Source organism: Coturnix japonica, chromosome 1, assembly GCF_054131305.1.
Source record: "Coturnix japonica strain WE chromosome 1, WE-NBRP24, whole genome shotgun sequence".
Taxonomy (NCBI): domain Eukaryota; kingdom Metazoa; phylum Chordata; class Aves; order Galliformes; family Phasianidae; genus Coturnix; species Coturnix japonica.
The window spans coordinates 177993122-178014355 of NC_140663.1; the positions used below are offsets into that span (position 1 = coordinate 177993122).

At 47.9% G+C, this 21234-nt stretch overlaps 1 protein-coding gene across 10 annotated transcripts in view; it reads left to right on the forward strand.

Annotated features, from left to right (window-relative positions):
- Window positions 1–21234, forward strand: part of RAB6A (RAB6A, member RAS oncogene family) — a 53018-nt gene that overhangs the window by 20060 nt on the left and 11724 nt on the right. For 5 of the 10 annotated variants that reach the window (XM_085536647.1, XM_085536649.1, XM_085536648.1 and 2 more), the window contains 3 exons: window positions 14196–14254; window positions 18593–18646; window positions 19815–19920. In XM_085536647.1, the coding sequence (XP_085392773.1) occupies window positions 14225–14254; window positions 18593–18646; window positions 19815–19920 (190 nt within the window). In that variant the 5' untranslated portion in view covers window positions 14196–14224. Of the gene's footprint in view, window positions 1–11497; window positions 11566–14195; window positions 14255–18592; window positions 18647–19814; window positions 20094–21234 lie in introns of all 10 variants that reach the window. The other 5 variants (XM_085536652.1, XM_085536651.1, XM_085536646.1 and 2 more) reach the window with 3 other exon arrangements.

Consider the following 21234-nt stretch of genomic DNA (forward strand, 5'->3'; position numbering starts at 1 on the left):
TGGTGTTCTCCTTCCAACTCCATCACTTTGGGTTGTATTTCAGTTGAGGTCACAGCGCTGTTTGCATTCTGTCTCTTTGAAGCTGCCTGCAGGACATGCGGCTCTGGAGCCAGCAAGGTGTAAGGCCCCTCGGTGCAGGTGGGAGATTTCAGGATGTAGATGTGAGTAAAGAATTATAGAATGATAGAATGGCCTGAGTTACAAAGAACCACGAAGATCATGTAGTTCCAACCCCCTGCTGTGTGCAGGGTCACCAACCAGCAGCCCAGGCTGCCCAGAGCCACATCCAGCCTGGCCTTGAGTGCCTGCAGGGATGGGGCATCCACAGCCTCCTTGGGCAACCTGTTCCAACGCATCACCATCCTCTGGGTGTAAATCTTCCTCCTAAGATCCAACCTGAACCTCCCCTGTCTTGCTTTCAAACCATTCCCCCTTGTCCTATCACTGCCCACCCTCACAACCATCCCCCCCTCCTGTTATGCTCCCTTCAAGTACTGGATGCCCACACTGAGGTCTCCCCGCAGCCTTCTCTTCTCCAAGCTAAACCAGCCCAGTTCCCTCAGCCTTTCCTCATAGCAGAGCTGCTCCAGCCCCATGCCCATCTTAGTGGTCTCCTCTGCACCCTCTCCAAGAGCCCTGAATGATGGCTGTTGGAATAAAAAGCTGTCAGCTTTTCACGTGGACCAGCGTTGTGTAACTTCCCAGCTGCTTCATGTTGGAGCAGATGAGCAAAACTGAAACTGCCTGAAGGTCTCCTCCTTGTGACGCTGCTGCTGGTTCAGTGTTGGTTTTAGAAACCCTTTAACCAGAGACACTCACACTGGTTGTGTTATGTGGTCAATCTGGAACTCGTCTACAGAAACCCAGACAAGTGCCTTCATTTTCAGAATACACAGCCTGTATTTTTAGATGAGATTGTTACAGCTTTATCTGTGTGTTTTAATAGACTCTCATCTTGGGCCTGGGGTGACTCCAGGATGGGTTGCAAAGGACTACGATGATCATGTAGTTCCAACCCCCTGCTGTGTGCAGGGTCACCAACCAGCTGCCCAGAGCCACATCCAGCCTGGCCTTGAATGCCTGCAGGGATGGGATTGAGGAGCTCTGTGTGATAGAAGCCCCATGTTTGCAGTGAAGATGAGTGCAAGGTGAATGATGTTCTCTAGCAAAAAGCAAGGTAAAACAATCCCCACATCACTTTATATGCTGGTATATACACACAGGGCTGTGCTGTATAGATTCTCCTCATCCTACAGCCAGGAGCTGGCTCTTGTTTGTTTTCTATGGCAAACAAAAGAGCCGTTGTGGGAAGGTTTCACAGGGTGCAACAGAATTGTTTGAAAAGCAAGAAAGGAAGCACAGCTGTGGTTGGTAAGGATGGAAGCAGGGCACTGACCCGTGGGCACCGCTTCATTTCGGCGTGGCTGACACCAAACAAACAGAACAAAATTTTGCATTGTGCTCTTTCATATGTCGCCCGTTTTGGGAGGAAAAAAGTAAAGCTAATTAACAAGAAAATAACACGAGTTAATGAGGCTGTTTATCACCGTGTATTTTTGTCGCTGGGACAATGCACGCTGTGTATCCCAGGGGGAATCTTGCCCACCCATTAATAATCAGAACTGTGCTGTTTTATCAGCTGTGCCGATGCTTATTAGGATTTACTTAGTGTTAAAGAATGACGAGTTTAAGTCATTAAAGATATGATTAGTCATCAATAAGCTCGGGGTGATCTCTGTGACTCCTTCGGGCCCTGAAGGCTGTGGATGCCCCGTCCATCCCTGGAGGTGTTCAAGGCCAGCTTGGATGGGGCCCTGGGCAGCCTGGGCTGGTATCAATGTGGAGGTTGGTGGCCCTGTGTGTGGTGTGGGGTTGGAGCTTCATGATCCTTGAGGTCCCTTCCAACCCAGGCCAAGCATCTCCTTCAAGAGAACGTGTACGTCATAGGCAGAGCACTAAATAAAATGGGGTTCTAATGTATCTAAAGGAAGCAAGCAGCTGATGTTGCCTAAAAAAAAACCAAACAAACAACAAAAAAAGATAGTAGGAAATGCATTTTTCTGCCTCCTCCTTTCCCCTGTAGCTACTGCCAAACTTTAAGTACAAGTGACAATCCCTTGCTTCTCTTGCTGGTCTTGAAATGCCTGGAGGCAGCATCAAATGCATCCATATGGCACTGAACACTTAGATCAGTGGCACAGCAGATTCTTATCCAGTCATCCTCCAGCTTCGAGCTGTGACAGTCAGGTGGGGTTTTTTGTGCTGTGGCATTTGGATCTCAATGGATTGCTTACATAAAAGGCAGGATCCTGGGGGAGAATTGGACCCTGCGTGTTGGGGGCAGTCTCTTCCCCATCCTCTGTCACTGAGTAACCTTTGCAAGTCTCACCACTGGATGCCCACAATGAGGTCTCCCTGCAGCCTTCTCTTCTCCAAGCTAAACCAGCCCAGTTCCCTCAACCTTTCCTCATAGCAGAGCTGCTCCAGCCCCTCTGACCATCTCAGTGGCCCTCACCAACCCCAGACCTTACCCTACTTCCCAGCCCTATTATCAAGCATTGGCCCCACTGGGCAGTGCCTTTCCTGCAGCTCTTGGCTGACAGGCAGCTCCTGTGAGTCTCCACTTGGCTCAAACCTGCCAGAAGCAGCTTCCTCTCTCTCTCTCTTTCTCTCTATTTCCCCCTTGGACTCCTGTAAAAAAGATAAATAGAGGGAGAGCAATTAAATGCTGAGAAAGTTCCTTTGGAGTGACAAACTCTGCGCTTTTCCTGGCTAATATAATAAGAAACATCCTTTCTCCAGTTTCTTCAGGAAGCTCCCAGTTAAAACCACGCAGCTGTGACCTTGGAACCTGGCAATCCAAGTCATCCTATTTTACATCACCATTTATTCCTTCTTTTTTGGAGGGACTGACCGTGCCTCTACAAAACCAGCAATCCCATATTGAGGCCAACGCTGCAATCCAAGACGTGTCTAAATGGATTCAGGGTGGTGACGCACTGGAACAGGTTGCCCAAGGAGGCTGTGGATGCCCCATCCCTGCAGGCATTCAAGGCCAGGCTGGATGTGGCTCTGGGCAGCCTGGGCTGCTGGTTGGTGACCCTGCACACAGCAGGGGGTTGGAACTACATGATCATCATGGTCCTTTGCAACCCAGGCCATTCCATGATTCTGTGACATTCAGTTGGATGGGAGCACATCTTCACACATGAGCCATGAACCAGTCTCGAACAGCTGGGTTGTGGAATGTTTTCTTACCACATTTTGTGGCTGGGGATAGGGAGATAAATCTTAGAATCTTCAAACCATTTGGGCTGGGAGGAACCCGCAGTCCTGGAGCTCTGCAGCACACCAAACTGCTGTGAGTTAAACAACTGATAGCGTCGAGTTACACAGAGCTGATGTTTCCTGCAGTAATTCTAGTGGGCCAAAGAATCTGGAGCAGAAATCTGATCCAGCCTCATTCTTTGATTAACGCGGATGCTGAACCTCTTACGCTCCCTTTAGAGAAATACACACGTGTGGCAGGCTGAACTCAAAGGATAATCTGATGGAGCACCGTGCTCCTGAAGATGTCTCTTGGTTAATCCTTATATCAAAGTCTGTTGCAGATTCCTTCCAGGACAGCTTTCCAGTCCTCAATTTTACAACATAGTCCTAATTCCTTTGAGCCAAGGATCCAGAACAAGTACCCATGTATTAACTATTTACTATTATTCCTAGCGAATACGAATCTCTTTCCTATGTAGTGGGCTGGCACATGAAATTGCTTCTTCTTCCTTACAACATACATCAATGATTTTTGGCTCTTGAGACAGGATCCTGTTGAAGTCAGAGCTTGTTGAACCCCAGCTTGGGGTCAGTAATAACAGGCAGCTTGGCTGGAATGTAAGAAGATGGATTGGAGGAAAGTGGATGGATGTGTCTGCTTTTGTGTCATCACGGCATCATTAGGGTTGGAAAAGACCTGAGATCATCACATCCAGCCTCCAGCCCATCAGCTCCCTGCACACTAACCCGTGTCCCTGCAACACCAGTGCCAAGTGACACAGGCCTTGCTGCTCTCAGCCATGAGCAGGACCATGGGAAGAAGCTCTTTCTAGGTCAGAGAAGTGCTTCAGCTTCAGTTCCAGTTTTCACTGAATGATAGAATGGCCTGGGTTGCAAAGGACCACGATGATCATGTAGTTTCAACCCCCTGCTGTGTGCAGGGTCACCAACCAGCAGCCCAGGCTGCCCAGAGCCACATCCAGCCTGGCCTTGAATGCCTGCAGGGATGGGGCATCCACAGCCTCCTTGGGCAACCTGTTCCAGTGCGTCACCACCCTCTGGGTGAAGGTTGAAGGCATTGCTTGAAATTCATATGCCTCCATTTCTGTTGCAAGCCGTTAAATCTTCATCTGCAGCTGTAGCCAAGGAGAAGAGCTGAACCTGTGCCCCTGGAACAAACAGCTTGAGTGGCATCTGCTGTCTGAAGACACCTCTGTGAGAGATGGACTTGAGGAGCTGCAGATTGCACCGACATCGTGAGGCTGTAGCAAAAGCAGATCACAGATGTTGATACCTTTGCAGGAGCTCTTTGGTAGGGGGCCTTTATCACTGTATGGAAAAACACAGAACGTGATGACAGCACTGAAACATGGGATTCTTGCAGCTTCTTTGCTGTGCTTAGTGTTGAAGAATTGTGCCACTGAAATTCGCCTTGCTTCTCTTTGTGTCCATGTTAGTGTAGCACGTGGGCATGAGCTGCAGATGATATCAGCCGTGCACATAATGGCTTGATGCGCGCTCATCTGCTGGGTAGGTGTCACTCCTTGTTATATCACGCTATTTCACTCAGCTCTGTCGCTTCCCTTCCTGCTGTTCTGCACCAGACAGTCATAAATATTCATCCACCCTTCCTGCCATCAATTTGGGCTTGTATACCTCAGCTCGTGGTCTGTTCGGGTTTGTTAAATGCAGCCTTTTCTTTTTTAAACACTGGAGTGCTGAAGGCTGTCTAGTGAGCTAAAAGGCTGATGTCACATTTTCTGCTTGGCAGAGCTGCAGGGAACTGCTGAGATACGGAGGCTTGCAAAGATTTCACTCAGTTCTTCCGTCGACAAATAATGGGCTGAAATTCGAGGTGGTTATGTGGCAAAATGAGAGCAGAAATTTCCTCAGCAGCCAACGTTCTGCCTGCGCTCACTGCTTCATTGCAGTGAGGGCTGGAACTTCTTTGCACCCGATGGCTCATCTGCAATAAAAACTATCTCGGCGTGCCTTGGAAAAGCTGTTTTCTATCGAGTCTCTTTAAGGACTGTGCTAACCCAATTTATAAGGAGAAAACAAGCAACTTTTGTGCCTTACCTTGTACTTAGTGCATTAAGGGCGTGGGAAGGATCACTTCTGCATCGGTCATTTCATGGGGTGGTTTCTCACATCCCAGGTCATACTGAATTTCTCATAAGCTTGTGCAGAGCTCTTGCTTTTCTTCATAGGGGCAAATGGGAGTGGCTCAGACACGGAGCAGCTGTGGTCACGACTGCTGTCAATTCTTTCTTATTCTTCTGTCTGCTGGTTACTAGAAAGCAATAGGAAACTGAAAAAGGTGAAGTACAACTTGTTGTTCTTTGGTGTGGCTGCTGTAGGAATGAAGTTCAGCTCCAGTGCTCCATCACCTTTACCGTGAAGATCTTCCACAAATTAGTATGGAACCTCCTATGTCCCAGTTTTAGGCCACTGCTGCTTGTCCTGTCGCTACACCAGGATCCTGAGCTCATCCATTTGCCTCCCAAGGAATCATAGAATGGCCTGGGTTGCAAAGGCCCACAGTGCTCACCCAGCTCCAACCCCCTGCTGTGTGCAGGGTCACCAACCTGAGCTGGGGGGGGGTCCACAAGGATTGACACCCCCTGATTTTTGATAAACATAGTGGATGTCCCTGGAAGTCCTGGATGGTGTGATATGAACATCATGGTGTGTTTCATACAGCACATGGAATGGGAAGTGGGCTTCCCTGCTTAGCATGTGGATCCCAGGCAGTGATGCTGCAGGCTGCTGGCAGTCCCTGAGGCCAAAGGAATCGATATGGTGCTCTATCAAACAGTTTTCAATAGCGCTTTAATTAAAGAAAGGGATAAAAAAATAAAAAGGCCATTGTTGTTTGTGGTGACCTGAAAAGAAATGAAGGATTGGCAACGATTCATTGGCCTCCATAGGCCAAGTTGGACATTGTTATTGATTACACTGATCTGTCTGGGGCTACTTAGGGAGTTAGGATCTATAAGAGCTACATATACTGCCTGGAACACCCCTTCTGAGTTGGTCCCTGTGCTGTCCATCCTTCTCCCCTCCATCAACACCATATGAATAGTTCTGTGCACATAGGAGGAACAAAGCAAATATATTTAAAGTAGGAAATGATGGAACATCTCTAAAGTTTATTTTGAAAAACCCAACCCAAACCTCCTGTTCTTTGCTTTTCTGGGTCTCATTTATTTCCCTCTTTGGGATACTCCGAGTGAATTTCCTAAACAGCATCTTAAACTCCTTTAAAGATGCAAATCTGTTACGAGGACAGGGGTGTAAGTTATGAGTTAGATCTCTAATTAGGCTGGGAATAGGTTTTCTTAAGAGAGGTTAGTTGAACCGTTTTCTTTATACATAAAGAAGCCATTGGTGCTTTGGGACAATGCAAGAGAACGGCTGAAGTGGTACAAATGCAACTTGCACAATTTTTGTAGTGTTAGCAGCACAAAATGTTCTTATTTTGTGGAATCAATGGGGGCAACCATTGCGCTCCACAGCCGGCACTACCATGGGGGCCCAAATGTGCTCTGTCTGATACATGTGTATAATAAAATAAACCTATAGCCACCCATTTTTGTTCAAAATAGCAATTTCCCCCCCCCCCTAGAGCTACTTAAGGCAGCACAGTGGATGTGTTTGGGGGAGTTTTCTGCTTTACCAGCTTTTTTCTCAGTTTTCTTTTGGATGTTTTTTGATTTATTGGACACATAAGGATGGCGGGTATTGGGTTTGATGGCCCTTTGGCCTGACCTCGTCTAGGCACCTTGCGGCAGGAGAGCAGTGGCGGAATCAAAGAGGTCTGACTAGAGATCTGACAGAGTAGACAGAGAAGTGAAATCAATAGCAAACACTTTGCGGTAAAGAGTTCCTCGGTTGGAGCCTTGAGTTGGTGCAGGAGGGGAGAGCAGCAGCTCACCCTGCTGGGGTTATGTTTGGGTTGTGTTGGGTTGTGCTGGGTTGTGTTGAGTTGTGCTGGGATTGTACTGGGGTTGGGTTGGGGTTGTGTTGAGTTGTACTGGGGTTGTACTGGTGTTGGATTGGGGTTGTGCTCGGTTTTGATAGGGTTGTGTTGGGTTGCACTGGGTTGTGTCGGTTGTGCTGGATTCTGCTGGGGTTGTGTTGGGTTGTGTTGAACACCACTGCTGGGGTTGGGTTTGGGTTGTGTTGGGTTGTGCTGGGTTGTGTTTGGGTTGTATTGGGTTGTGCTGGGGTTGTGTTGGGTTGTGCTGGGTTGTGTTGGGGTTATATTGGGTTTGGGTTGGGCTGGTGTTGGGTTGTGTTGGGATTGTGTTGGGGTTGTAGTGGGGTTAGGTTGGGGTTGTGCTGGGTTGTGTTGGGTTGAGTTGTGCTGGGGTTGTACTGGGTTGTACTGGGGTTGTGTTGTGTTGGGGTTGGGATTGTGCTGGGTTGTGTTTGGTTTGTGCTGGGGTTGTGTTGGGTTGCACTGGGGTTGTGTTGTGTTGGGGTTGGGATTGTGCTGGGTTGTGTTGGGTTGTACTGGGGTTGTGTTGGGGTTGTGTTGGGTTGTGTTGAGTTGTTCTGGGGTTGTGTTGGGGTTGGGATGTACTGGGTTGTGTTGGGTTGTACTGAGGTTGAGTTGGGGTTGTGCTTGGGTTGGGGTTGGGTTGTGTTGGGTTGTATTGAGTTGTGCTGGAGTTGTGCTCGGATTGGGTTGGGGTTAGTTTGAGGTTGGGTTGGGGTTGGGTTGTGCTGGGTTGTGTTGGGATTATGTTGGGTTGTGTTGAGTTGTGCAGGGGTTGTGTTGGGGTTGTGTTGAGTTGTGCAGGGGTTGTGTTGGGGTTGTGTTGAGTTGTGCAGGGGTTGTGCTGGGTTGTGCTGGGGTTATGTTGGGGTTGGGTTGTTCTGGGTTGTGTTGGGGTTGTGTTGGGTTGGGGTTGGGATGTGCTGGGTTGTGTTGGGGTTTTGCTGGGGTTGTGTTGGGTTGTGCTTGGGTTGTGCTGGGGTTGTGTTGGGTTTTGTTGAGTTGTGCTGGGGTTGTGTTGAGTTGTGCTGGGTTGTGTGGGGATTGTGTTGGGTTGTGTTGAGTTGTGCTGGGGTTGTGCTGGGTTGTTCTGGGATTGGGTTGGGGTTGGGTTGAGGTTGTATTGGGGTTGGGTTGTGCTGGGGTTGTGTTGTGTTGTGCTGGGTTGTGTTTGGTTTGTGCTGGGGTTGTGTTGGGTTGTACTGAGGTTGGGTTGGGGTTGTGTTGGGTTGTGCTGGGGTTGTGCTGGGTTGTGTTGAGTTGTGCTGGGGTTGTGTTGGGTTGTGTTGAGTTGTGTTGGGATGTGCTGGGTTGTGTTGGGTTGTACTGAGGTTGGGTTGGGGTTGTGCTTGGGTTGGGGTTGGGTTGTGTTGGGTTGTGTTGAGTTGTGCTGGGTCGTGCTGGGTTGTGTTGGGATTGTGTTGGATTGTGTTGAGTTGTGCTGGGGTTGTGCTGGATTGTGCTGGGATTGGGTTGGGGTTGGGTTGAGGTTGGGTTGTGCAGGGTTGTGTTGGGTTGTGCTGGGTTGTGTTGGGTTGTGCTGGGTTGTGTTGGGGTTGTGTTGAGTAGTGCTGGGGTTGTGTTGGGGTTGTGCTGGGTTGTGTTTGGTTTGTGCTGGGGTTGTATTGGGATTGTGTTGGGTTGTGTTGAGTTGTGCTGGGGTTGTACTGGGTTGTACTGGTGTTGGATTGGGGTTGTGCTCGGTTTTGATAGGGTTGTGTTGGGTTGCACTGGGTTGTGTTGGTTGTGCTGGATTCTGCTGGTGTTGTGTTGGCTTGTGTTGAGTTGTGTTGAACCCCACTGCTGGAGTTGGGTTTGGGTTGTGCTGGGTTGTGTTGGGTTGCATTGGGTTGTGCTGGGGTTGTGTTTGGCTGTGCTAGGGTTGGGTTGGGGTTGTGCTAGGGTTGTGCTTGGTTGTGTTGAGTTGTGCAGGATTGTGTTGCAGTTGTGCTGTGTTTGTGTTGGGGTTGTGTTGGGTTGTGTTGGGATTGTGTTGGGTTGTGTTGAGTTGTGCAGGGGTTGTGTTGGGGTTGAGTTGTGCTGGATTGTGTTGCAGTTGTGCTGGGGTTGTGTTGGGATTGTGCTGGGTTGTGTTCGGTTTGTGTTGGGGTTGTGTTGGGTTGTACTGAGGTTGGGTTGGGGTTGCGTTGGGGTTGGGTTGTGCTGGGTTGTGTTGGGATTGTGTTGAGTTGTGCCGCGTTGTGCTGGGGTTGGGTTGTGCTGGGTTGTGTTGGGGTTGTGTTGAGTAGTGCTGTGGTTGTGTTGTGTTGTGCTGGGTTGTGTTTGGTTTGTGCTGGGGTTGTGTTGGGTTGTGTTGAGTTGTGCTGGGGTTGTACTGGATTGTACTGGGGTTGGGTTGGGGTTGTGCTGGGTTGTGTTGGGTTGTGTTGGGGTTGTGTTGAGTTGTTCTGGGGTTGTGTTGGGGTTGGGTTGTCTTGTGTTGTACTGAGGTTGAGTTGGGGTTGTGTTGAGTTGTGCTGGGTTGTGCTGGGTTGTGCTGGGTTGTGCTTGGGTTGTGTTGGGATTGTGTTGGATTGTGTTGAGTTGTGCTGGGGTTGTGTTGGGTTGTGCCGGGTTGTGCTGGGATTGGGTTGGGGTTGGGTTGGGGTTGGGTTGTGCTGGGTTGTGTTGGGTTGTGTTGGGGTTGTGTTGAGTAGTGCTGGGTTGTATTGGGTTGTGTTAAGTTGTGTTGGGTTTTACTGGGTCATGTTGAGTTGTGTTGGGTTGTGTTGAGTTGTGCTGCCCTTTAAGTTCCCCAGCTGTGCCAGTGGATAAAGTTGGTCTCACGGAGGAGCTGAAGGAGAGCAGTCTGTGGGAAGATGAATGAGTTTTGCTTCCTGCACTGGGGGGTCTGGGTAGAGTTTCTGTAGCATGAGAGTGAAAAGCAGGGGAGGATTTTTTTTAAGGAAACTGCCGTAATGACTTTAATACAGCAGTTCTGTTTTAGGAGCTCAGACTGACATACCTAAAAATATTCTTCTTGATTACTGGTTCATGCAGATCGTTTTAAGTCAAATATGAACATCCTCATTTCTGGGCTTCTTAAATAACGATCTAAAATTGGTTTTCATGCATTCATAATTCGATATATTGTTCTTAGCGCTGCTTTTTTGTCTCATTGATTTGGGTTGCTTCTTCTAGATCTGGACTCGTGTGTTCTCTCATCACGGGGTGAGCTTCTCTGTGAGAGTCATAGTGCTGATGGGATTTATTATTTTAACCAAATCTGAGAGGAATCATGGAGTGATTAAGGTTGGAAAAGCTCAGTCTACTTCACTGTGCCCACTGCCCTCATCCCTCAGTGCCACATCCCCATGGTTCTCAACACCCCCAGGGATGGTGACCCCTGCACCCCTTGTGCAGTCTGTGCCACTGCATCAACTCTCTTTGGGGAGTAAATTTTCCCTGATATCCAACCTGACCCTCCCTGGAGGTTACCGTATTGTTATTCCCTGTTCTCATAGAATGGCCTGGGTTGCAAAGGACCATGATGATCATGTAGTTCCAACCCCCTGCTGTGTGCAGGGTCACCAACCAGCAGCCCAGGCTGCCCAGAGCCACATCCAGCCTGGCCTTGAATGCCTGCAGGGATGGGGCATCCACAGCCTCCTTGGGCAACCTGTGAACAGTGCGTCACCTCTCCAGTGAGTTCTCCTCTGGCTTTGACCTGGGAACAGAAGCCGACCCCCACCATGCTGCTATGACTTCCTTTAAAGAGCTGGAGGGAGCAGAGTCTTTGATAGAACCACAGAGTGAATATCCCGAGTTGGAGGAGACCCACAAGGATCATCGAGTCCAACTTTCACCCAGGACCATCCCAATCCCCAACTTTTTGGGATTACATTATTGGTGTCTTTGTGGTGAGGATGCTTTCTCCACCTTCCTCTGATAGATCCCTTGGCTTTGTTAACTGACTCTACCTCTGAGAATTTGGGAAGGTTTAGGCCATTTTTATGCTTTACAATGAAGGAGATGGATCAATCTGATTATTTTTAGGGATGCCCCATCCCTGCAGGCATTCAAGGCCAGGCTGGATGTGGCTCTGGGCAGCCTGGGCTGCTGGTTGGTGACCCTGCACACAGCAGGGGGTTGGGATGGATGAGCACTGTGGGCCTTTGTAACCCAGGCCATTCAGTGATTCTGTGAAATAAGGAGGTGCAGCCTGCATGTCCCATTCACCATAAAGCACAAATGGCCCAATTCCAGTTTCATTTTTCTTCGTAGGTCACTCCTGAGATTTGCCTCAGCCCTTTGCAGACCCTGTGTGGCAACAAATGACCTCCTAAAGCCATGTGAGCGTGGAGCAATGCTCTGTACCTAATGGCTCTTCATCCCTCGCTCCTGTGAGAGCCTCCCCAGTGACTTGTTACTGCTTGGAGTGCCAAGAGCAGCAAGCTGTGGCACAGAGGAATTGCTGGTGCCCACTATTTATCAACGTCATTATACAGTGGTTGGGGATGGACACGCAAAGCTCCAAAAGCAGCACAGTGCTCTCAAGAATAGGATGGATGACCTTGAAATCTCTCCCGGAGCTGCTGTCAGATCACAGTTGCTGGAACGATGAGATTAACGTATTGATTTCATCTCGCAAATGAATGCTTTCTGCAATAAGTGCTAGGCAGTGGCTCGGGGCTTCGCAGACAAAGAGTATCGATCAGGTTGACTCAATTAGCTGCTGAAGGCTTTGAATTTGGGCCCCTGGAGTTAATGGCAATTTCACAGGCAGAAGCTTCACAAGTTCCCATCCTTTAACTCAATTATGTGTCTTGGATGCTTCGCTGTTTGCTGTCACTCATTCAGTTGCTGATTTAGAAAGATACCGGGTATCTTGTCTATGTGCTAAACAGCCACCAAACCTTTCCTTTCAGGAGTCTCCTCTTTTCATACAGCACAACAGCAGCTTGCTTTCTGTTCCATTACATACTAAAGCCTGGCTCTTTATCACAGTGAGGGCAGAGGAATGCCTGCGCTTTCTGCCTTGCACAGCACAACACTTTTCTCTCTGCTCCCCCTGGGTTGTCAGCATTGGTTGCTTTTCCTTGCAGGGCTGGATCTGTGCACTTAAGCAATGGTGTGTGAGGCGCAGCTGTGTGATTAGAGCTGGGTAATGCAGGCTTTCTTCTCATTGCATCAGGAGCTTAAAGGAGCAGAAAGCACATCTAATGAAACCCACGGTGCTGCTGGTGTTCAGCTGCTTAGAAAAGTTTCCAAGCTTAATATTGAGGTGCTGGAACAAATGGTTTTTAGGTTAATCACTTCTCAGTTTCTCATTGCTTCCAAATGTTGTTGAGTGCTTTGTGTCTGAGTCCCTGCAGTAGAATGACACGGACAGCTCTGCACGCCAAGGAGCAGAGCATCCACTGCCCATCTGAACAGCTTATTTCAGATTTTCATGAGCTTTAAAATTACACACCTTCTCTGATGGGACCTTGGGCTTGGCTTTTAGCTGGTGGGATCATAGAATGATAGAATGGCCTGGGCTGCAAAGGCCCACAGTGCTCATCCAGCTCCAACCCCCTGCTGTGTGCAGGGTCCTCTAACACAGCCCTCATTGCCTCCAGCAGCTCCCTCTGCTCCAGCCTCACCCTGCACAGAGGTACAGCCACATTCACCGTGTTCCTTCCCCCACCTTTATTCCTCCAGGGATATGTTAACACATACCAGGCAAATTTTGGCTTACAGGATGTTGGATGCTACCGCATTGCTGACTAACGCTGCCCTGGACGTGTTTGTGTGTTGAAATACTTCCAAGAGCTCCAATTAACACTGTAGCACCCAATGGATCCTTGCTGAAGTCTTGCTTGTCTTCTGCCTTGGGTGTAGCCCCCACTTTGCTTCCCCAGGTGTTTGCAGTGAGTTTTAGGCAGCCAGGTATGTTGTGCTGCTTCTCCCTGCTGAGTTTCATTTTCCACTTCAGGTCACTTCTCCATATCTTCAAACTGATTTTGAATTCTGATTCTGTCCTGCATCTTGCTTGCAATCACTCCCAGATTAAATGCCTTTTGTCACTTTAATAAACATAGAACCAGTGAAGCAGGAGAGACAGCAAGTGAAAACCTGTAACAGGATGGGATTCGGGTTCTCAGTCTGTAAATCAGTAAAGATGAAGGCCACGCACAGGAGTTCAGCTCCCCATTATGAAGTTCCAAATACAAATGATGCTAAACCAGAACTCATCCAAGGGGCTCAGCTCCAAATGTGGCCTGTTGGTCCCTCCTTGGTGCTCTGCCAAGGGGAAATAGGGGCTCACTGAGTTCTACAGTTGGCTGCAAGAGGAAGGTCTTACCCATTCCCTTCTCCATCCCCTTCTCATTCCCCTTCCCATTTCCTCCCCTTTTGCCATTCCCTTTCCCTTTGAATTATAAATACAGTGGGAACTGTGAGCTTTCACATCCACGAGGATCTTGTAAGCGAGGTGATTTTCTTATATATCTGGTGACTGTTCAGTAATCATAGTGGAATTAAACCTGTATAATCATGGTGGAATTAAACCCGTAAGCAGCTGCTCTTCATGCTGGTGTGGTCTGGTGCCTGCTGATGTGCTGTGTAAGGGGGAAGCACTTATTGCAGTGCCCTTTACCTGTGCTTGGAGATGGCAAATCAGAGGTGCAAGGAGACTGGGAGAAATCAGCTGGAGCCAATTGATTCTTGAGTAAATCCAGCTGTTTCCTAAGGGATCTACCTCCACTTAAAGGTATTTGGACACCAAGCCAAGGTTCAGGTGTTCATGAGCCTGCCTATGTAGAAAGGTGCAATGAGTGCAGTGTCAAAGAAAGGGTGAAGCTGGTTGCAGGCACTATGGGCACGTGGTGAACATCTCAGCAGTGATGCTCTTCAGTCTTGTCTTCTCATATTGTGTTTGCTTGAAACTGGCATTGAAATTGTTCCTTGAAACTGTGTTTTTGTTTTTGTCTCCTTGTAGTGGGGAAGACTTCCTTGATCACCAGGTTCATGTATGACAGCTTTGACAACACCTACCAGGTAAATGGATCCCTGTTTATCTTCTCTAAGGCTTCTTCGTAGCAGGCAGAACCCATTGGGCTGCAGTAGATAATAGGACACACACCACATTCTTAGCTGTTACATCTTAAAGCTTTATATTTCAATAACCTTTCAGAATGGCATTTCATGCAGGAATAGCTTATCTGCAGCTCGCAGCAGGATGAGCTGTAGCTATAAAGGATAGACCTCTTAGGTACACAGAAGTGACAGCAGCTGTAAGTCTGCCAGGTTTTTCACTGCTTGCTACCAGATCATTGCAGATCTCACGGAGAACAGAGCAGGCACTTCGTTCCTTAAAAAAGAAGAGGCAGAAAGCTGAGCCGTAGGATCTGGGTGCTTTAGGATGCTGTGCAGGCTTTCTAAATGCCAGGGGAACGGTCATTGTTATCCACTCCCACACCGTAGGACGAGCCTGGAAAGGTGGCAAGCTACAAAAGCAATTCGGTTTCATAAACTAAAGTGGGTCTTCTCTAAGCCACAACGTGCTTCACAACTTGGTTGTGCTTGGTGATGTTCTGCATTTGCTGAACTGAGAAAATCTGTTCCCTGAGAAATGTGAAGGGTTGTTTGGGGAGGTGGGAGGAGAAGGTAATGGGAAAAGAGTACAGAAAAAGCTGTGATTCTTCTGTTACTTAGTGTCTATCCAAGTGTCTCTTGATTAAATCTCTTTCCCCGTTAATGATTCCCTTCCTGCCTCATCAGTGATTCCACATTGCTGCTCTGTGAGTTGGTCACAATGAGATGCAGCTCTCACTTAATGATAGGAGAAGCGAAGCTTCTGTGGTGTAGGAGGGCTAGAGTACACATCATTGCTCCCACGGGAGCAAACAGCCTTTCAAATCCTACCCGCTGTAATTACATGGACATGTGAATGCCGTCCTTTTATTTAATCTGCTTTTTTTTTTTCCTTTCCCCCCCACAGTGTTTTTCTTTCAGGTTTGCTCCTTCTCTCTGCAGAGTCTGCGTCCTAGTTCTGTTTGAGGAGGTTTGGCCCTCTGTGCTTGATGATAGCGTAGTGATCTCAATGGGGAAGCTGGTCGAACGTTACATAGAAAATGATTCCGAAATGAATGAGTGGGACTTAAACCAGTAAGGAATCTCAAGGGTTTAGAAGATAGCTTCAATTTAGCTGTCAGCAATGCGTGCTTGTTTTGTGTGTTAATGTACTCGGTGTGGTGTCATTCATCCAGCGACCCCCATTTTCCTGAAATACAGGAGAACGTGCCCTATTTTCACACAGCTGGAAGAGGGAATTAGTCAGAAGGACTGAAATAATTTGGCCAAAATCACACGAGACGTAATGCCAAGCCAGAATATACCTTCCTTCATTCCCAGGGTTTGATAGAGACCTCTCAGAGCCAGCTACATGCACGGCACCGCAAGTCAAAGCATGGACATGGTTGGCTGCAGCTGCAGCTCAGCTGCTGCCTGATTTGCTCTTTCTGGACATTTCAGATGAATTTTGAATGCATGTTTTCTGAGAGCTGCCACAACCCATCATTAGAGCAAGGCCCCGTCGTGTTCAGCTGGTAAAAATAGAAAGGTGCGGTTTGGGAGAATCTGTGCTGTACGTTCCTCCTTATTTTTTTTGGCTCGCTGCTTAATAAGAGGAGTTGAGCTGCTGCCCGTGGCTTATTAAAAAGCTGCTTTCATGAATGCAGCATTTGTGAACAAACCAAGGACCTGCAGCACTGTGTCAGCCCCAAACACCTGGAATAAAGCAGCGCTGTCTGTTACACCAGCAGTGATTCCTCTCCGTGGATATGCTGGGAGAGGTTTTCCTTGTTCCGTGGCACTGAGTGTGATGCATAATGAAGGAGCAACGTTGGCAAACGGGAAGACTCTGTGTGTGTTATGCAAGTGGAAAATTACAAGCCACGCTTCCCTTCAGCTTCAGCCTCTTGGAGGAAGAGCAGGGAGGATGGCATTGAGTTCCATACGGCTGATATGGGAAGATTCCCTGTGCTTTTCTCCTCCTTTTTGTCAGAATCTGTGACAAGATGGCTGTTTTTAGCTTACTTATTTTAGTTAAAGTCTGAATCCCTCCCCCCCCCTCGCCATCTGCTGCTGCTTCTTCTCTGTATCCTTGTGGTGGGGTCAGGACAGTACAGGTGGACAGACACGCTTGGCTGTAAGTTGGGATGTGTAACTCTTAAACATTTTCATTGCCAAGATCTAAAATCACAGAATCACAGAGCTGTAGGGGTTGGAAGGGACCTATAGAGATCATCGAGTCCAACCCCCCTGCCAAAGCAGGCTCCCTACATCACATCACACAGATATGTGGGGATCTGTGGGGTCTCTGTGGGGATCTATGGGGTCTCTGGGGTCTATGGGGATCTATGGGGTCTCTATGGGGATCTATGGGGTCTATGGGTCTCTGTGGGGATCTATGGGAGGTAGGCGTCCAGGAGGGTCTTGAATATCTCCAGAGAAGGAGACTCCACCACCTCCCTGGGCAGCCTGTTCCAGTGCTCCGTCACCCTCACTGTAAAGAAGTTCTTATTAAGGAACTCCCTATGCTGTACTTTCATCCCATTACCCCTAGTCCTATCCCCACGCACTACTGAAAAGAGACCAGCCTCACCACTATGGCTCCCACACCTCAGGTATTTATAAACCTGGATCAAATCCCCTCTCAGCCTCCTTTTCTCAAGGCTAAACAGACCCAGTTCCCTAAGTCTCTCCTCATAGGGGAGATGCTCCAGGCCCTTCACCATCTTAGTGGCCCTACGCTGGACTCTTCCCAAGAGATCCCTGTCTTTTTTGTATTGGGGAGCCCAGAACTGGACGCAATATTCCAGATGAGGAATGCGACCAGGAAGGCTAGAGCCCACCTGGAGTTGAATCTAGCTAAGGAGATAAAGGATAATAAAAAAGGCTTTTTTAAGTATGTTAACAGCAAAAGGAAGGCTAGGGAGAATGTGGGCCCCATACTAAGTGAGGGGGGTGTTCTGATAACGGGGGATGCTGAGAAGGAGGAAATACTGAACGCCTTCTTCGCTTCTGTCTTTAGTAAAAGGACTAAATCCCAGACCCTGGAGGTTAATGAGAGAGTCTGGGGAATGGGAGATTTCCCTTTAGTCAGGGAAGAGGTGGTGAGTGCCTAGGAAACATTAAGGTCCATAAATCCATGGGAGGATTTATCCAGGAGGGAAGCACGTTGTCACATCAGGCTTTGAAGGCTTCTCATACCCACCTATGTCAGCAGCATTTCTCTCAGTGGGCAATATTGTAGTCATTTCACAAGAGGTGAAATCACTGGGTGGCCACATTGGGACCCCTCCAGCTTTTATCATTTCTGTATGGATCTCTGGTTCTTTCAGAGTGCTCCCCAGATCCAGCTAAGAAACTTTGCTTTCTGGTGGGTAACGTGTAGCTGCAAATGGAAATCCAGACCTGTTTTTTTCTTTCTTTTCTTAATTTGCAGCTGGTTTTCATATATTACTCTCAGGCAGGCTGCCTCTATTCTCTATTCTCACCACCTAAAATATCTGGCAGAATGCAAGGCATTAATTATTAGTGAGGGCATAATGGAAGTCTCACGATGTGGATCATTACGACAGAACAGACTCTCCAATAGAAATACCTGCTTCAGCATGGGAGAAGAGCAGGGAAGAAGCAGCACCCGTCTTTGCCCCATTATCTTTCACTTTCTCCTTTAAATCCATTTATTTGGGTCATCATGAAGGCTCTTTTGAGGGTGCTTGAGGTGCTCAGTGTGAGCCCTGGGCAGCCCTGTAGCCTCAGCAGATTGCCTTGGTTGTGTCCCTAATGCAACCAAACTCATAGGGCTGGGATTCACTCCCTCAATGCAACCCTGAAAAATGGGGTGAAGGGCTTTAAGAAGCAGTTCATGATGGCACCCAATAGTGCTTTCCTTTTCCTTAAACACATGAGGATATTCTGCACAAAGCTCCTGCTGGTGTCCAGCAATTCGGATGCAGAAGTGAAGCTGTCCACCTTCGCCTTAAGGAAAGAGGCTCAAAGTAAAGATCCACAATTCTGCTGGTGGATGCTAACGTAGGTTGTGGCCTTCTGTGCACAGAGGTCCTTGCTGATACCCGTAGGTTATCAGTGAGCGTAAACTGAGATGAAGGTTAACAACTATCTGAGCTTTAAGATACTGTGCTGGTTATGGGTTCTAGCCAGGGAATGTCTCATTGAATTGCTTGTAGTGCTTTGTCCTGGTAAAAGAAAACCCAATGTATTTTTCTTGCAGATCTGCAGTTGTGGTAGCGATGTTAACCTTGACAGCCACTGCCATTGTGGTGTTCTATTTGAAATGGTCTTTATTCTTTCTTTCTTTTCTTGCAGGCAACAATTGGCATTGACTTCTTATCGAAAACCATGTATTTGGAGGATCGAACAGTGAGTAAGATTTTTGTTCTCTCTGTACAGTAGGAACGAGGATCAGCACCTGCTGCGATGGTTCACAGTTCTGAGATCACTTGGAAGCGCAGCAAGAGCCCTCATCTCCTGGCTGCTTCCAGCCTGACAAGTGCTGTGGGCAGAGCTCCCTTCCCTGCTTGTGGAAGTGGGAAATCACCATTTGGTTCCCGAGGGCCATTTTGTGAGTGACAGAAGGTTCTGTGTTGGCATCCTTGGTGGAGAAAACTCAGAGGGATAGTTTGAGAGGGGTCCATAATGGGGGGAGACTGGGGGAGGGAGCCACAGTTAAGCCATTCTGATTCTGAGGGATAAAATACAGGTTGCCAAGTGTTTCCAGTTCTGAGCTATAACCTATGAACCAGCTCAGCGTTACCTCCAGCAGGAACCCACACGTGGTGCTGGATGCTGAGCTTGGTGCAGCTCTGGTTGCTGAAATGAAATCACTGCTCTCTGGAATCAAGCTCTGTGGGTTAAAATTAGTTCAGATTCCTCGTTAAGAAATTCGGCCGCTGAGCTGTTTGCAGGAGCAGGTTGTTCAGTGCTGCATAAGCACGGTGTTGTATAAACCCACAGCAAATGTGATTGCATTCAAAGTGTGATGAGATATTGTTTCCATAGCAAAACTGGCCCTTGCACATCTTTCCATACGTGTTGTTTTCGGTACATCCCTCCTTTCCTTTCAGAGCCTTGATGGTAAGAGACATTAAACCTCATCTATGTGCATGGTACTTCAAAGTGTAAGCACCGATGCAGTGATAGCCACCATTTTATCCTTCCTGAAGCCTTCACACCAGTAGCTTTTCCAGTGCTTTGACAGCAGCCGGTGGTTTTTCCCTTAGAAATAAGGCATTCTTCCACCAGCTGAGCACTCCTATTTCTCCCCTTCTGGAAGGAAAGCATTTTTGCAAGTAAAAGCCAGCAGGAAGGGCTGAGATAGGCACATACACACCAGCTTGGCTACCTCAGGTGCTTGGGAGAGATTGCCATAAAGGAGAGGACAGTTCGCTGCTGCTCCCGGTCCCCGATCACCTCCTGCATGAGTTTTCTCTTTTTCTTTAGCTTTTTCCACAAGTGACAATTCTTTCCTCTTTATTTTATTTTTATTTTTAGTGGCAGTTTGGCTTTTTTAATTTTCTCCCACCCACAGATCAGGTTGCAGCTGTGGGATACTGCGGGTCAGGAACGTTTCCGTAGCCTCATTCCCAGTTACATCCGTGACTCTGCTGCTGCTGTAGTAGTTTACGATATCACAAGTAGGTATATTGCACTGGGTTTGACCTTTTTTCTTATTTTTCTTGCTTGTTTGACTGATTTTGTTAGGTACGGTTGCAATTATGGGACACAGCAGGTCAAGAACGGTTCAGGAGCTTGATTCCTAGCTACATTCGTGACTCCACTGTTGCAGTTGTTGTTTATGATATCACAAGTGAGTGGGGGGAATTCTGCATTTCTAATACTCTGCCCCTTTCATCCTTTAGCCTTTAGCTTTGCATGTCCTATCACAATCACGTGCTTGTTCTTCATTCTGGCATGGAAAAAATTGTTTTCTTTTACCCCGGTCCAGTTTGAAGCTGGCCACCTGATCACTGCTATTGCAATGTATCGACCGATCAAATCCCATCATTTTGTAACCCTTTCCTATCACGTTTCCTGAAGTCTCGAGTCCTGGCTGGTCTTGTTGCACTTTGCTCTCCTCCATCTGCTTTTTGGTCTCAGCGTCACCGATAACTCCTGGTCTCAAAACGCCTGAATCATGTTCATAGATAGCTGAACCCTCCAATTAGGCATTGCACCGATAGCTGTAGCCTGCTTCACTCCATTTGCCCTCCCACCACCACCAAGGTTTGGGCACGGGCTGGGGGGAACTGCCTTAACATCCCATTTTCATTTCAATCAGTCACTTTCACGTTGTGTAATAATATGCAACTTACCACTACGCCCCTTCTCCTTTAACGATCGCTCTTTCATTTCCTACTAAGGTACGTACGTTTTTGTGAACTAAAATGTTAGTGCTTTTTTCACCTCTTCTCCTCCTGTCCCTCCCCCCGTTTCAGAGAGCCCGAACTCACAGCATTCCCTGTTTGCCAAGAGCAGAATTTTGCTTTGGAAGAAGGAAACCTTCAGCCATTCTCAGTCCTAGGGCTGAACCGACTGAGAGCCGTGGCCTGAATCGATACCAGTTCTAAAGAGCCGGTCCTTTGCTTTAATAAATACTAGGAGATTACAGCAGGAATAAGGAATTTACCTGTGAAATCTTTAATTGTTATAAATAGCGCTTTCATTTGAGCTCAAATTACAGGTTAGCTGCGAACCTTGAATTATTCTTTTACCGACCTAGCAAATTCAATATAACCGAACAGTAGAGAGACAAATTAAGACGCTGGCAAGTGATCAAGCCTTGTCTGTCTGGCACACGATATATTACTATGCAGTAGGAGCCATTAAAAAAAAATCAATGGCTGTCGAGAACTGCAGCAGAGCCCCATTTGCTCAGCACAGAAAATGACTGAGGCAACTCCTCGCCTCCATTGGGAAAGGCAGAGCTTTGGGGTAGCTTCTGTGCAACT